Below are 14,637 nucleotides of genomic sequence, written 5' to 3' on the forward strand. Positions count from 1 at the left end.
GCTGCTCCATATGAACTGTTATCATTCACATGAGTCAAACGTGTCTCAAACTCCATCTCTGCATATGCTCTGAGTTTAAGTTGCTTATAACGTTCTTCTGGGAACACAATGTGCACCTTCTCATCATATTTGTAAGGTCAATAATTTATAAACCTATGCCAACACAGGAGAATACATCAATAGTTTTCTCAAAGTGTTCATTGTGATTTCAAAATAAAAGTTTAAACCTTTGCTCTTAGTTTAGATGTTTTGATGTCCACATATATTTGCGTTCAAGAAATTCCTATGGCTGTAGCATTTCTATTATAAAGTTGCCAAATATTAAAACATCTGAATTAAAAGTTACTTGAACAATATTAAACAAGGATTTGATCTGCTGTAAAGTGTAACAACACCATTTGTTAAAATACATAATGTACATCAGATGATTGTTTATATTATGTATATTTTATTAAGCATTTCAACAGTGCTGTTCTATAAAACCATATGATTACTTGCTTTTAATACTTTTTTATTATTGCCTCATTGTTATTATATATGTATTTTAAGTCATTTTAAAAGCTATTATTTGCTTATGTCTATTATTATTATCACAAAAAATCAGTTTGAAAATAATTGACCGCTTAAGAAAATAATCGATTGTGACAATTTGAATTTATTTGTTTTATTTTTATTCTTAATTAATAAAGGACTTATGCAGTATTTCACAACTTTTCAACACTTTTTTTTCTCCCACAACGATCCAAACAAATCAATTCCTTTTGAATTTCCAGGAAAAAAAAGGAAAAAAAGGGCTTAATCTGAAATCGCTTTCTAAACCCTCATTCAAAATTCCCCATGTTCGTCCATTAATACAGTTCACTTGAAAGAGTGAATGAAAAAGAGTGAGTGAATTCGGACAGCCGTTGAGCACACATCGGCTGTACACTTGTTATTGCGGTGCAATGTGGGATAGAACGAGTGCACTCAATAACGTCCACTATTATTCCAGACACCACTCCAAAAGGCTATCCTCTTAAATAATGCCCTGTTTAAGATTTATATGGAACAATTTTGGATACAGCCCATGATATTTAGCTACACTGATATAAATTACTAACGTCTGTTGTTGTATCTACAGCAAAACCTTTTTTTTCTTCTGTTGTGTAACGGTTGTGTTGTGTGTGTTGTGCAGGATCATGCACTGGGCTCGTCGCATTGAACAGGAGATTGACAGAGTCTTGCAGCACATCAGCGGCGCTCAGCAACTGAAGGGGGTAAGACAGTGTGTGTGGCTTTTCCAGTATCTCTGTCAAGCGTGTGCTCGTTACTGTGGGTCTGGCTCGCATGAAAAACACCCACAAACAATGAGGAGCCGACACACTCCTGCAAAATCCGTGCTGGAGAATATAATGATCCTGTCATTCCACCACTGAGAGGCTGCAGCGTCTGAAAGCCTCCTCAAGCTCTATGTGTGTGTGTGTGTGTCTGCTCACATCACTGAGAGAGAACAGATGGTTCGCCCCTCTGATGCTAAAGTCATTCATTTACCCAGAATGCCACAGCGCTGTAGACAGAACGCTTCAGTGCTGATGATCAATACAGGCGACATCACCTTTGTAGTTGTGTTATTTGTCCGGTCATCATCATCATGTTGTTATTATTTGAGATAAAGATGTTTCTAATAACGGTCTTCTGATGAGAACCTCTGGAGTTGAGATTATGAAATAAAGCCAAAATACAATTCTTCTGAACCATCCTGAGCCTGAGCTAATACTCTTGACCCGAACACTTGACCTCTGACCTCGACTTTCATTAGTCTGTCTGAGACGAGTGTTTCTCTCTTGATCCGTACAGACTGATTATTTTTCTGTCTGTCTATGTTTTTTGCTTTTCGTGGAAAATGGCTTTTTTAGCAGTTTTAACAGTAACATTTTCAGCATGACATATCACTTATAATTTATTGCATTATAATGTGATGCATTTAACATTTCAGAGTAGTCAGGACTAGAAACATAATTTGAAAAAGGGAAACATTTTCATGATTATAAAAATAAACGAAGAACAAATTACAGATAAGTTGATTATTTTTGTTATTATTTTTATATAACATTTGAAATCGGCATGAAACTGAAGTTACAATAGGTTTTTCTACCTTCACGAACAAGAAAAAATTGTAGGGCGGGACTTGATTTTGTCCATGGGGAATTGATTGGATGGTTGTGGTTTGTAATTGGTGGATCTCGTGTGAGTGACAGGTTGCCCCGCCCTCTTGCTAATAAACACGTCATCAGGGAAGAGAATAGATTTTGCTGTGAGAGGAAGAAGTTATTTAGATGAAATATCACAAGGGCACATGAATTTAAAATAATATAACGCACACAGATATATAATTTATAATAAACACCACAATATTTCATGATTTAATTTCATGGTGACTTAAACAAAACCTGCCTTCATTAACATGAAAAAGCTTTTCGGCTCTAGTTTTGTACTATCACATTTGCATATTTTAATTACAGGAGCCAAAACAACACAACTTGCTAAATAAAGTCTCATTTTATCTAGCGGGACTGCATTGTATTGTGTAATGTTAGTCTACATTATTATTGATTTATTTTTGTTTGTTTATTTCAAATAACAAGTTCATGGGTTTTATCTAGACTCAATGCCTTGTTTTAATGCAGCGTCTGAAAGTTCAAGTTGTCAGTGTGTAAGTGAGCGTGTGTTTGATGTCCATGTATTGATCTGAGCTCTAAACAGCTCTTGTTCTGGACTCAGATGTTATTTACCGGGTTAATGAGGCTCGTCTTCTTCAGTCACGCCACTGGATTACAGCAGCTGTTGTCCCACACCTCGCGCCAAAGCGCAAACACTCATTTACACAAGGAGAAATCACCACAAAATGAGTTTATTTTTAGTGCGTCACATCTGGCAGGAAGTTACACGGGTTTCCCAGCGATGGGCATCAATAATGTAAAGCGCAAACATGCAGCTCGCTTGCTGTTTCCTCCAGATGATGGGTATTTTCTTGATGGTGGGTATAAAAATATACAACGACCAGGCAAAACATTATGATCCTAATATTGTTGGTCCCTCTTTTGCTGCCAAAACAGCCCTGACCTGTAGAAGCATTACTAGATCCCTGAAGACCCCTTAGACCCCTGAAGACCCCTTAGACCCCTGAAGGTGGGCTGTAGTATCTGTCGGCAAGATGTTAGCAGCAGATCCTTTAAGTCCTGAAAGTTGTGAGGTGGAGCCTCCATGGATCGGACTTGTTTTTTTCAGCACATCCTACAGATTCGCGATTGGATTGAGAAGTCAACGTGCCTCAATGAGCCTTGGTCGCCGATTCATCACTGTTCCTTCCTTGGACCACTTTTGATAGATACTGACTACAGACCAGGAACACCCCACAAGAACTGCAGTTTTGGAGATGCTTTGACCCAGACATCTAGCCATCATAATTTGGGCCTTGTCAAACTCGCTCAAATCCTTATGCTTCCCTGTTTTTCCTGCTTCCAACACATCAACTTTGAGGACAAAATATTCACTTGCTGCCTAATATATCCCACCCACTAACATATGTCGTGATGAAGAGATCATCAGTGGTGTTCACTTCAACTGCCAGGTTGTCATGTCTGATCAGTGAGATCAGTGATGCTGTCCAAAGTGCAAGTCTCAAGTTTCTGTGGGAACCGGAGCTTCTAACGGCAGCTGCAGTGACACAATTGCTTTACCAATTGCTCTTTTATTTTAAGGCGGGACTTATTCCACCATATTGCTCATTGCAGTTTCTCCTATTCATAAGTAATAGGAGTGAACTTTTTTTATCTCTATAGTCTTTGATATAGTTCAGTCATAAAACTCTATAGGGCACTGACTCCGTGCTGGCCCTACACATCTGAGGGTCATAAGCAAACCTTTGCCCCTGTCGAAATGACCCCCCCCCCCCCCCTTCAGAGCAGTTACACTGTCAAAAAACAAAATACAGTGACTTTAATTCCAGTAAACATTAGTATTAATGTGAATGGTATTCTGTATGCAAAAAAACAAGAAATTGCACTTAAGTGAAAATCAGTATATAAATATGTAAAGGAAAAGCCTTTAAACCACATTAAACTGCCAGTGAGAACAAGTAAAATGAATCCGTCAACCAAATGTCTGTTGACAGCTAAATAAATGCTTTATGAAAGTAATGCTCTTGCACCATATAGATGTCAGAAAAATATAACACAGAGCTGAAATGATTTTCCAAATGCGTGATTTATTAACTAAACTAAAGCATGATGAATATAGTTTACCCAAGAAACATGACTCACTTTTAAGCAGTACTAAACTGCAGTGGAAAAGCAAACCGAGCCAAAGTAAAGCGAGCTGAGTGAAAAGTGGCAATAAGGATATGCTACTAACTTAAATAATCTTTGAGAGCAAGGGGGTCCCCTGGTGGTTTAGGGGCCCTACGCACCTCGTGTAGATTGCGTATAGGGAGGATTGCCACTTTGTGAGCTGTTAGGTCCTTTACATGCAGTCACAAGCTGATTGCTTTGCACAAGCTGATTGGCAAAGTTCAGTTCTCTTTCTTTTGAGCTTAAACGAACATTGAATTCAAGCGTTGTACCATGATAGGTTTCCACCTGTGCTATAAGTCCATTCGTGAAATGTACTCACTACTAAATATTTTACAGTCAACTGTTAGTGGTATTAAAACAAAGTGGAAGCAATTTGGAACTACAGCAACTCAGCAACGAAGTGATAGGCCACGTAAGAACACAGAGTGGGGTCAGCACACGCACAGTGCACTGATGGACGAGTCTGTGTTTAGTAGTTGCCAGGAGAATGGTAGTTACCTGACTGCATTGTGCTAAATGTAAAGTTTGGTGGAGGGGGGATTATAGTGTGGGGTTGATTTTCAGGGGTTGGGCTTGGCCGCTTAGTTCCAGTGAAATGAACTCTTAATGCATCAGCATACCAAGACATTTTGGAAAATGTCATGCTCCCAACTTTGTGGGAACAGTTTGGGGATGGCTCCTTCCTGTTCCAACATGACTGCACGTGTCTGTGTATCTATTAGCAATAGCAAGTCCATATTTGATAAGAATCAGCAGTAATCAGCAGCATAGCAGATCTAATTTGCAGAGACCAAATACATTAACATTGCCATTTGCAGTAACATGCTAAAACCATTTAGAGTGTTTCCATGTTTGAAATATATATGAATGTTTATGTTGTTTCAGATCTATAGTGAGAAGAGAAGACAGTTCAGTCTGGTCAGAATTAACCCTCAAGTCCTTGTAGAAAAAGTGGCGACTGACATTGAGAGGCTGCTGGCCAAGAAACGCAAAGCGCTTGAGGTAAGAAAACGCACACAATCACACTCACTCTTCTTTCGGGATTTCCCTTGACGGTTCTCATCTGTGTTTTCCATCAGAAACTGGCGAGTGAAGCGGAGCGTCTTCAGAAAGATCACCGCTGGCAGGATGGAATCAAGGTCAGATGGTTTTAACAGCACCAATCGGTTTTACGCTCCCTTATGTGCATTCCACAATCATTTTGCACTTTTTCCAGACTTTCCACGCAGTTTTACATTTCACTTTTAACATTGCTTTTGCAAGTGTGATCCGAGTTCATTCAGATTCTATGTTGTTTCAACTGATTCATTAAATTGAATCATACAAATAGAACTGTTCATTCTCTTCTTTTTGCCATCTTTTTCTATCTGTGTAAGTTGATGCGCCTCTTCTCCTCATATTCACATCTGTGTATCTCTGATCCAGATACAAGCTTTACACACACTCGCTGTGAGTCATGATTTCTGTGAGTCTGTAGCTGGAGGGTCTGTTTAAGCCCAATAGATTGTGACGTCTCGTTTTTCTGACTGATTTGATTCATTAGAGATGTTTAGCTCGACTGACAACACATGCTCATATGAGTGAATTGTGCTTAAATGAGAGTTTGTCATGTGGAGGACATCTGTATTTGATTTTTAAAATACACAAACCGATTTTAAACAGCAGTTTTTTTTGTATTTTTGTTCTGTGTGTTTATTTCAGGAGGAAAATATTGAATATTATAACTCTAAAGCAGAGATGGACTATGTGAGTACTGAGTACATCTCTATCTATCCCCGATGTGAAAAACTTGTCAACGTTTTTAATATGTAGATTTACATGCTTTAGAAAGTGGGCCTGTATAAACCATTTCGAACCATTTTAGAAAAAGCATATGCAATGTTAATAAAAAGGACACTTTCTTGGTATGTTTATAGGAAATATTCATGCATTCATACACAATTTCCTTTTAGAAGCTAGTTGCTCAAACTTCTAACTTCGAAACTACTATTTTGCACATTCATTTATCACCATATGACTATGATTTTGACAATCAAACTCAAGCTGAAACGATGGCCTCATATGTATTATGTGTGTGTGAATGTATCTGATTATAATGTGTATTCTCATCAGGATGGTGAGGACATCGATTCTCAGATGTCACTGAAACTGGAGTTTGTGTACGACCCGATCTTTAAAAACCATGTGAATTTCTCACACACTGCCGTCCAGATCCCCACAGACATCTATAAAGGCGGTGAGGAACAAGTCTGATGCTATTAGATCTCTAAGACCAGTGTTGGGTGTAAAGCATTACAAGTAACGTGAGTTACATAATCAGATTACTTTTTTCAATTAACTAGTAAAGTAACGCATTACTTTTAAATTTACATCAAAATATCTGAGTTACTTTTTCAAATAAGTAATGCTAGTTACTTTGTTTTCCCATGTATTGACTGACAGCTCTCCTGTCCTCATGTTGAGAGAAATCAGGAGTAAGTGTGTACGCGTTTTATATGATGATCCAATTTAACCATACTAATAAGACAAAATTACATTCAGATAAATGTCATTACTTTTACTTTCTGTAAAAGGTAAAAAAAAAAATTTAAAAGTAACTTTCCCCAACACTGGCAAAAGCTGTTTCCGTTCAAAGTTACAAATGTAACATATGCGCAAAATTGTGAATAAAACTTTTGCCATCCTCGAAATCACTTCTTGAGAAATTAGCGCAAAATATCTGTAATAGAAAATGAAATTTGTTGCAATCAGAGGCTTTCCCAAAGCTTTTTTTGTTCATACATTATAAATGACTTACGCCTGAGAACAAATTCTATCATTGTTATCTTGCATTCTGAGACAGATAACTGAAATTTGGGAATGTAATCGTGTGAGACGGATGTGGGAAGTGATTATAACTAATTGGTTTGACTTTTCCGAAAGACCAAACCAACACTTGAGATGCTGTGCAATGCGATTGGTCCGCTGGTTATTCCAGTTATCCAATCACATCCTCTGTTGAGTCATCTATCTGAGTGTTTTTGTTGTACATTGAGGGATTTATTCAGCAAATGTTTCCAAAATAGAATATACACGTCATCTTATTTGGATAAAAAATATCCAAACTCCTGAATTAAATGCGGATCTTGGCAATTTCATCCAAAAAAAATAATTATGCCATATACTACACTCTTAGAAGAAAAGGTTCTATATAGAACCTTAAAATGCTCTATTGGTGCTACGTAGTTGGAACCCCTAAAAAGTAAAATTTCACTGGACAAAATGCTTTTCTTACTTAGTATTTTTGTCTTGTCTCTAGTCCAAACATCTAAACATTCTTAAAACAAGAAGTATTTACTAGACTAGCAAAAGTAATTGTCTTATTTTGGGGAAAAATACTCAAAATTAAGAGAGTTTTTGCTAAGATAAGAAATGCAATTTTTTATTTGATAAAAAATGCATTTTTTTTTTTTTTGCAGTGTTCTATACAAAACCCTTTTTAAGCGCCAAAAGGGTCTTTGGAGTATACTCAACTATGCTTCTATATATAACCTTTTAAGGGTTCCAAATATGTAGCGCTGATAGAACCTTTTCTTCTAAGAGTGACATCATGAACTCTCATTAGCTATGTTCTATCCATATATTTTTATGCAAAAGCTGTAATTAGGGCTGTCATGATTTCTCAATTTAAAGTGTTTGATTTATTTAATACATTTTAAGTGTCGATTAATCAGGAAAATACCGGAAGTGTCCATAAACTGCATTATTATACCATTTTCTAAGGCTGCACAATATCTTAAAACCATTTAAAAATCATAAAATAGCATTGTTATTGTGAACTCACAAAGGCTGCAATTCCATTAAATAAATATGGCTGCGGGTTTCAGAGTGAAGTGTGGCACTTAAATTATTTAGGCTACATGGTTATTTAGGCAGGTTGTTTCAGCTAGCATCACAAAGCGGCTCCGTTCATAGTAAATGCTTCTCCACTCGAACTCCGTCTCTGCATGTGCATTTCTTTGGGTTTCCATTAACGTGCATTTGGGAACGGATATAAAAACCCCTCCCTTTGAGTTTCATAGCAAAGAGTTGCATTGACATGAGTGTAGCATCTCAATCTCTGCATATCCTGTGAGTTTTGGTTGCTAATAAAGTTAATCTGGGGATGCAACGTGCACCGTTTTACCAGATTTGTTCCGTAAATCATTTATAAGCCTGCTCCATAACAGGAGAATACATCAGTATCTTTCTAAATAAGTTGTTCATCACGATTTCAAAATAAAAGCTTAAACCCTCTCTATGAGAGTATAAAAACAGGTTTTAAGTCATTTAAAAGACATTATTACCACAAAAAGATTGAATTACTCGACTAATCGTCAAAATAATTACTTAATTAACAAAATTAAGTTCAACAAAATAACAAAATAATTAATTAACAAACGATTAACAAAATAATCGTTAGTGACATCCCTAGTTGTGATGTTCCTGTCTGTCCGTAGCTCCAGTGATTCTGAATGAGCTGAACTGGACGCAAGCGTTAGAGCGAGTCTTCATGGAGAACAGCAGAGACGACCCGTCGTTACTCTGGCAAGCGTTTGGGAGTGCCACAGGGGTCACGAGATATTACCCAGGTAACATGCTTACCTCTGCATACATTTCTGTATCTGATTGAAGACCGATCACTGTATGTTTTGCATAAATATATTACTACCCAAATAAACTCTTTTATGTAACACTTCACATTTTAGCTGCTCCCTGGAGAGCGCCGGATAAGATCGATCTTTATGACGTACGACGGAGACCCTGGTGAACCACTTTCTGTACCTTTAAAATGTTTAAATGCAGGAATCAGACAATAGGTTCCATTGTGAATAAAAACTAAGTGTGCTTAATTGTATTGAATGTGCACTTGTTGTGTACTTAAAATCTTAAATGAAGCCTATATTTAAAAAGTACTTGCACATAGTGTAATATTGAAAAAATTAAGGGTCACTTAAGTGTACTTAATGAGAGTACACTTGTATGACACTTAAGTACACTTTTACAAAGTATGTACTTGGTACGTGCTTTGGTTGTTAAGCCAGATTATTTTTACAAAATTTTGCCATATAGTGATGTTTTAGATGAAAAGCTTCAAAATAGTAAATATTGTAGATTTTATTCATATCTGTTGCTGTCTATGTAATTAAACTATACTTTTAACATGATGATAATTATTCATTTGGAGACATCCAATCATATGTCAAGCTCATAAATAAACCTAAATCAGATTTTTCATATTATACATAATCATCCATAGACATCTATAGAAACATTTAGTTTGGCTGTCTTTGATTGTTCAGTTTGTGAACGTAGGAATTTTGATATTAAAACGTGTTTTCCTCAGGTACATTCAAGGAGCATCATCACCGAAAGACATGGTCATCCTCGTAGACGTGTGAGTATGCGTGGGCTTTTTTGCTGTGCGCTTGCACTCTTTGTTCAACATTGACGTCTCTTCTGTCCACAGGAGCGGCAGCGTCAGCGGGCTCACTCTAAAATTGATCAAAGCTTCAGTCACAGAGATGCTCGACACGCTCTCCGATGATGATTACTTCAATGTGGCTAGGGTCAGTGCGCTCTTTTGAACGTGCTGTGATGTTTTTGGGATTGTGAAAGTATTTGATTTGAGGCTAATTCGGATTTTCATAGACTTAGGCCCATAGCGATATGTCTGCTGATAAAAAAAACTGGTCTCCCAGGCTGGTTTTAGAAGGGTTTAAGACTTTTTTTAGCTGACCAGGCTGGTCTTAGCTGGTCAAGCTGGGAAACCAGCTAAAAGACCATAAGTTAGCTATGTTTATTTTATTATTATTATTCATGAACCTGTACATTTAATTGAGCTGTATTTCCTCTCTCTTTCGGTCGTAGTTCAATGAGAAGGCCGAGGCAGTGGTGCCCTGCTTTAGGCACCTGGTTCAGGCGAATGTACGCAATAAAAAGATCTTTAAAGAAGCCGTGCAGCAGATGCAGGCCAAAGGAACCACCGATTACAAATCCGGCTTTCACTTTGCCTTCAACCAGCTGCTCAACGTGAGTCTGAACACAATTTAATAATTCAAATGTGGCGTAATGTGTGGCTTATATAAACCCTGAAGTACTTGCTGTTTCAATACAGCCAAAAGACATGAACAATATGAGTGTTAACAGAAAAATCACTTTCTCACCTTTGTTACTTCCTTTTCGCAATGTCATAAAAATCAACACCATGCATCCTAAAAAATAATTAATTCCTCTCAAGTTGCCTTTAAAGACTGTATTCACCTTTTGACGTCCTGGTTCAGTTTTGACCCGGTGGAATTTAATTGAATACAAAAATCACTCCACTAATGTTCCAGATTGAGCTTAACCTAAAGAGAGAGTTCACCCAAAATGAAAATCACCCCATGATTTACTCACCCTCAAGCCGTCCTATGTGTATGTGACATTCTTCTTTCAGATGAACTCAATCAGAGTTATATTCAAAAATGTCCTGACTAATGCAAGTTTTATAATGGCAGCCCAAAATTTGAAGCCCAAAAATGTATCTATTCATTATACAAGTAATCCATATGCTCCGAGGGGTTAATAAAGGCTTTCTGAAGTGAATCGATGGGTTTGTGTAAGAAAAATATCCTAAAATATCTAGCTTCTAGCGGACGGCCTTCCGTATTGAACTTACAGAAAAAGATTTTTGGCACGATGATGATGTCGGACATTACCGTAAATGTTTTGAACAGTGAGAGGCGTTATACTTTTTTCGTAAGTTGAATAAAGAAGGCAGTATTTTACTTTATGACATGTTAAATATGGATATTTGTCTTACACAAACCCATTGATTCACTTCAGAATGCCTTTATTAACCCTGGAGCCGTATGGATTACTTTCATAATGGATGGATGCACCTTTTTTGGCTTTAAATGTTGGACTCTCATTCACTGGTATTATAATGCTTGGATTGTTGGATGCACTGATTGTATTCATCTGAAAGGAGAATATCATATACACCTAGGTTGGCTTGAGAGTGAGTGAATTATGAGATAATTTTCATTTTTGGGTGAACTATCCCTTTAAGTACTGTATCTAGAATATTTCTTTAACATATATCTGCATTTTGCGGGAATTTGGACCAATGAGATTTCACTGTGGGTGGAGATACCCAACTTGACGCAGTAGAAATAGACATCGGCAAAATCACAGCTCATTTGATTAAAGAGATGTGGTGATACCTAGCCTGATGTGGTCATACTCAATTCTAGTCAGAATATGAGTCTGAAACTGCTCCATTGGGCTGTGATTATGAGGCGTGATTCAACCGAACCAGGAAAGACATCAATTGGATAGACCTACAACCAATCAGAGCAACGAAGCGACGTCAACAGAGCTCAACTGCACTGTGTTGCCAAGTCTGCGTTTTTTGTCCACGGATTGAAGCGACTATTATGTGATATATAGACCCATGAGTGCGAATTTTATCAGGCAACCTTGCCAAAATAACACATTTTAGCCCCCAAACACCATTTTTTTTCCAGAGAACCCCCCGAGAAGCTATTGTTTAGGGCTAGTAGTTGGCGGATTTTGATGTAAAAACTTGGCATCCCTGTCTGCACGTGCGCTGAAATAAACGATCTTTGCCGGTGTTGTAAAAACATAAAATAATTTATTGATACACAGAGTACTTACCCAACATGATCATTTTGTGAAGGTGAATGCATATACAAACAAGCTCTCCGTTTAAGATTTGAAAAAATATAATCCAAGCCTCTTTGATGACGTGCATGATTACGTTACTGTTGATCATCTGTCCGTCGTCGTCTAAAGCCCGCCCTGATGATTTCATTGGTCCGAACAGTTTCTGTTCGGGGATAATTACTCCTCTATGGAGCGAGGCCAGACCGAACCGCCCGACCTAAACATTTTGTGGGCGGGGCTAAGTTCGGCTGGCATCCAGGCTAGATGATACCTGCATTTTGTGGGAATTTGGACCAATGAGTTTTCACTGTGGGCGGAGCTACCCAACTTAATAGAAATGCCAACCAGACGACGGCAAAATTACAGCTCATTTGATTAAAGAGATGTGATGATTTATTGCTTAATCTTCTGGTTCAGACACATTATTATAACCTTCTCTCTTCCCGTTCCTCGTTCTCGCGCAGAAGACGAATGTTCCTCGAGCCAACTGCAACAAAATCATCATGTTATTTACTGACGGAGGGGAGGACCGAGCTCAGGACATCTTTGAGCAGTACAACTGGCCCAATAAGACGGTCTGATCACCATATGATTTATGTCATCATCATTCTGTGTTGAGCGTCTTGTGTTTCTGCTCTGCTGTTGTCTTTGGACGTGCGTGTTCCTCATAATTAGCCCCTTTCCTCCAGGGAAACAGCTTGTTTCCTGTCTAATTTGCCGGGGTAATTGTGGGATATGTGATGGTCTCTGCAGGTCCGTGTGTTCACATTCTCGGTGGGGCAGCACAATTATGATGTCACTCCGCTGCAGTGGATTGCATGTGCTAACAAGGGTGAGACACGTGCTCATTTGGAGGAGACGCTAGTGGAGATTTTTCCTGTAAAGATGTGACTTTTTCCTAAAACATTTTTATATAATTTGCCCCTACTTTGATGATATAAGTACATTTATATAGTGATGCATGTAAAATAAATTACATGTGACATCTCACTAAGTGTCCTTCTGTCTCTGTAGGATACTATTTTGAGATCCGCTCCATCTGTGCTATAAGGATTAACACCCAGGTGAGTTACACTCGCACACACACACACACATACATTAATGTGTGCGGATTTTCCTATTATGACTGGCAATATCAAATTAAGCAATTTGAAAGTGCCTTGGTTTATTTAGTTAAGGTCTCTAAAGACCAGAGGCTATTTTTTCAACTTGCAACTTGCAAATATGAAACACTTTAATAGTGTAATTAAAAATGCAGTAGCAAAAACAGCTTGTAAGTCTTATTCGTTTCTGTGAATTAGTTCAAAGTGTTCATTTTAAATGAATTTATTCATAACTGATTTTTGTGACATGCTTTATTACATTTTTGTTGTTTCGCAGCTCACAAGTACATGAGAAACTCTTTAATTGTATGATTCAAACTGATTCACAATTCAGTCAGTAAGTTGGTACATTTGATTTGTTTCAGTGAATCAAAAAAGTTTCAGTTAATCGATTCGTAACTGATTCGTTTAAATGGCATACTTAACTCAATATTTTTTGTCTCAAGTATATGAGAAACAAAACACTTTTTTATTCATATTTCAGTTGGTACATTTAATTAATTTCCGTGAAAATGTGAATCATTTGGATTCATAAGTGAGATGTTTTGTACTACAATTGCTTTACTCAAAAATGTTGTCTTGCAAAGTTGCACAACTCTCGAATCAGAGACTCTTTAATACTGTGGTTCAAAATGATTCCATATTCAGTTACGAACAAAACATTTGAGTTGTAAAGTTGATTTCTTTTAGTGAACCAGTTTTGTAACTGATCAGATTTGTAACTGATTTTATGCAGTATATGTGCTTTACGCAAACATGTTCTCTGTTACACAACTTGCAAGTATGAGAGCAACATATGTGTTTGTGTGTGTGTGTAAGTATTTGTATGTTTTGTTATGGTGATGCATGTAATAATTATGGGAATCTCATTATCTGAATGGGAAAAAATACATAATATTGAGAAAATCGTTAAATTTGTATAATTTTCATTTTATTTGGCCAAATCACTCATTCAAAGACAAATGGTGGTATTTTCAGGAAGGTAAAATGCTTAAATGAATGTGTGTCACAGGAATATCTGGACGTACTGGGCCGCCCCATGGTTCTGGCAGGCAGAATTGCCAAGCAGGTGCAATGGACTAACGTCTACCAGGATGCTTTGGTGAGAGTCGCTTGGTCCCGCCTGCTGTCTGCGAAACATATGGGCCGCTCTGGGGCCTTATTATTGTATATTATTTTCTGTTTCACTAACAGGGTCTGGGGCTGGTGGTGACGGGGACGATGCCGGTGTTCAACCTCACTGTAGACGGAAACTCTCAGGTGACTCGCCATTACTGATGGATCATCTCTCGTGCTGAACTCTGCTGAGGGCAGATCGTTGACGTCAGTGTTTGTGTGTTCAGAATCAGCTGATTTTAGGGGTGATGGGGGTCGACGTTCATCTGGATGAGCTGAAGAGACTCACGCCACAGTACAAGGTGAAGTCTTTTACACTCTACAACCTGCAGTTATCTTGAGCTACTTTTACCTTTGTTGGTGTAAATTAACACTTATATTATATATGAATTTTTCTA

General features: G+C 37.7%; 1 protein-coding gene across 2 annotated transcripts in view; it reads left to right on the forward strand.

Moving 5' to 3' along the window:
* cacna2d2b (calcium channel, voltage-dependent, alpha 2/delta subunit 2b) overlaps positions 1 to 14,637 on the forward strand; it is a 35,183-nt gene that overhangs the window by 3,986 nt on the left and 16,560 nt on the right. The window contains exons 2-17 of one of the 2 annotated variants that reach the window (XM_067415554.1): positions 1,175 to 1,256; positions 5,217 to 5,333; positions 5,411 to 5,470; positions 6,033 to 6,077; positions 6,444 to 6,567; positions 8,810 to 8,941; positions 9,059 to 9,116; positions 9,697 to 9,747; positions 9,820 to 9,919; positions 10,221 to 10,382; positions 12,485 to 12,595; positions 12,774 to 12,852; positions 13,035 to 13,084; positions 14,136 to 14,225; positions 14,318 to 14,383; positions 14,467 to 14,541. In XM_067415554.1, the coding sequence (XP_067271655.1) occupies positions 1,175 to 1,256; positions 5,217 to 5,333; positions 5,411 to 5,470; positions 6,033 to 6,077; positions 6,444 to 6,567; positions 8,810 to 8,941; positions 9,059 to 9,116; positions 9,697 to 9,747; positions 9,820 to 9,919; positions 10,221 to 10,382; positions 12,485 to 12,595; positions 12,774 to 12,852; positions 13,035 to 13,084; positions 14,136 to 14,225; positions 14,318 to 14,383; positions 14,467 to 14,541 (1,402 nt within the window). The remainder of the gene's footprint in view (positions 1 to 1,174; positions 1,257 to 5,216; positions 5,334 to 5,410; positions 5,471 to 6,032; positions 6,078 to 6,443; positions 6,568 to 8,809; positions 8,942 to 9,058; positions 9,117 to 9,696; positions 9,748 to 9,819; positions 9,920 to 10,220; positions 10,383 to 12,484; positions 12,596 to 12,773; positions 12,853 to 13,034; positions 13,085 to 14,135; positions 14,226 to 14,317; positions 14,384 to 14,466; positions 14,542 to 14,637) is intronic. The other variant, XM_067415556.1, reaches the window with a different exon arrangement.

Source organism: Pseudorasbora parva, chromosome 14 (genome assembly GCF_024679245.1).
Source record: "Pseudorasbora parva isolate DD20220531a chromosome 14, ASM2467924v1, whole genome shotgun sequence".
In the NCBI taxonomy this organism is placed as follows: Eukaryota; Metazoa; Chordata; class Actinopteri; order Cypriniformes; family Gobionidae; genus Pseudorasbora; species Pseudorasbora parva.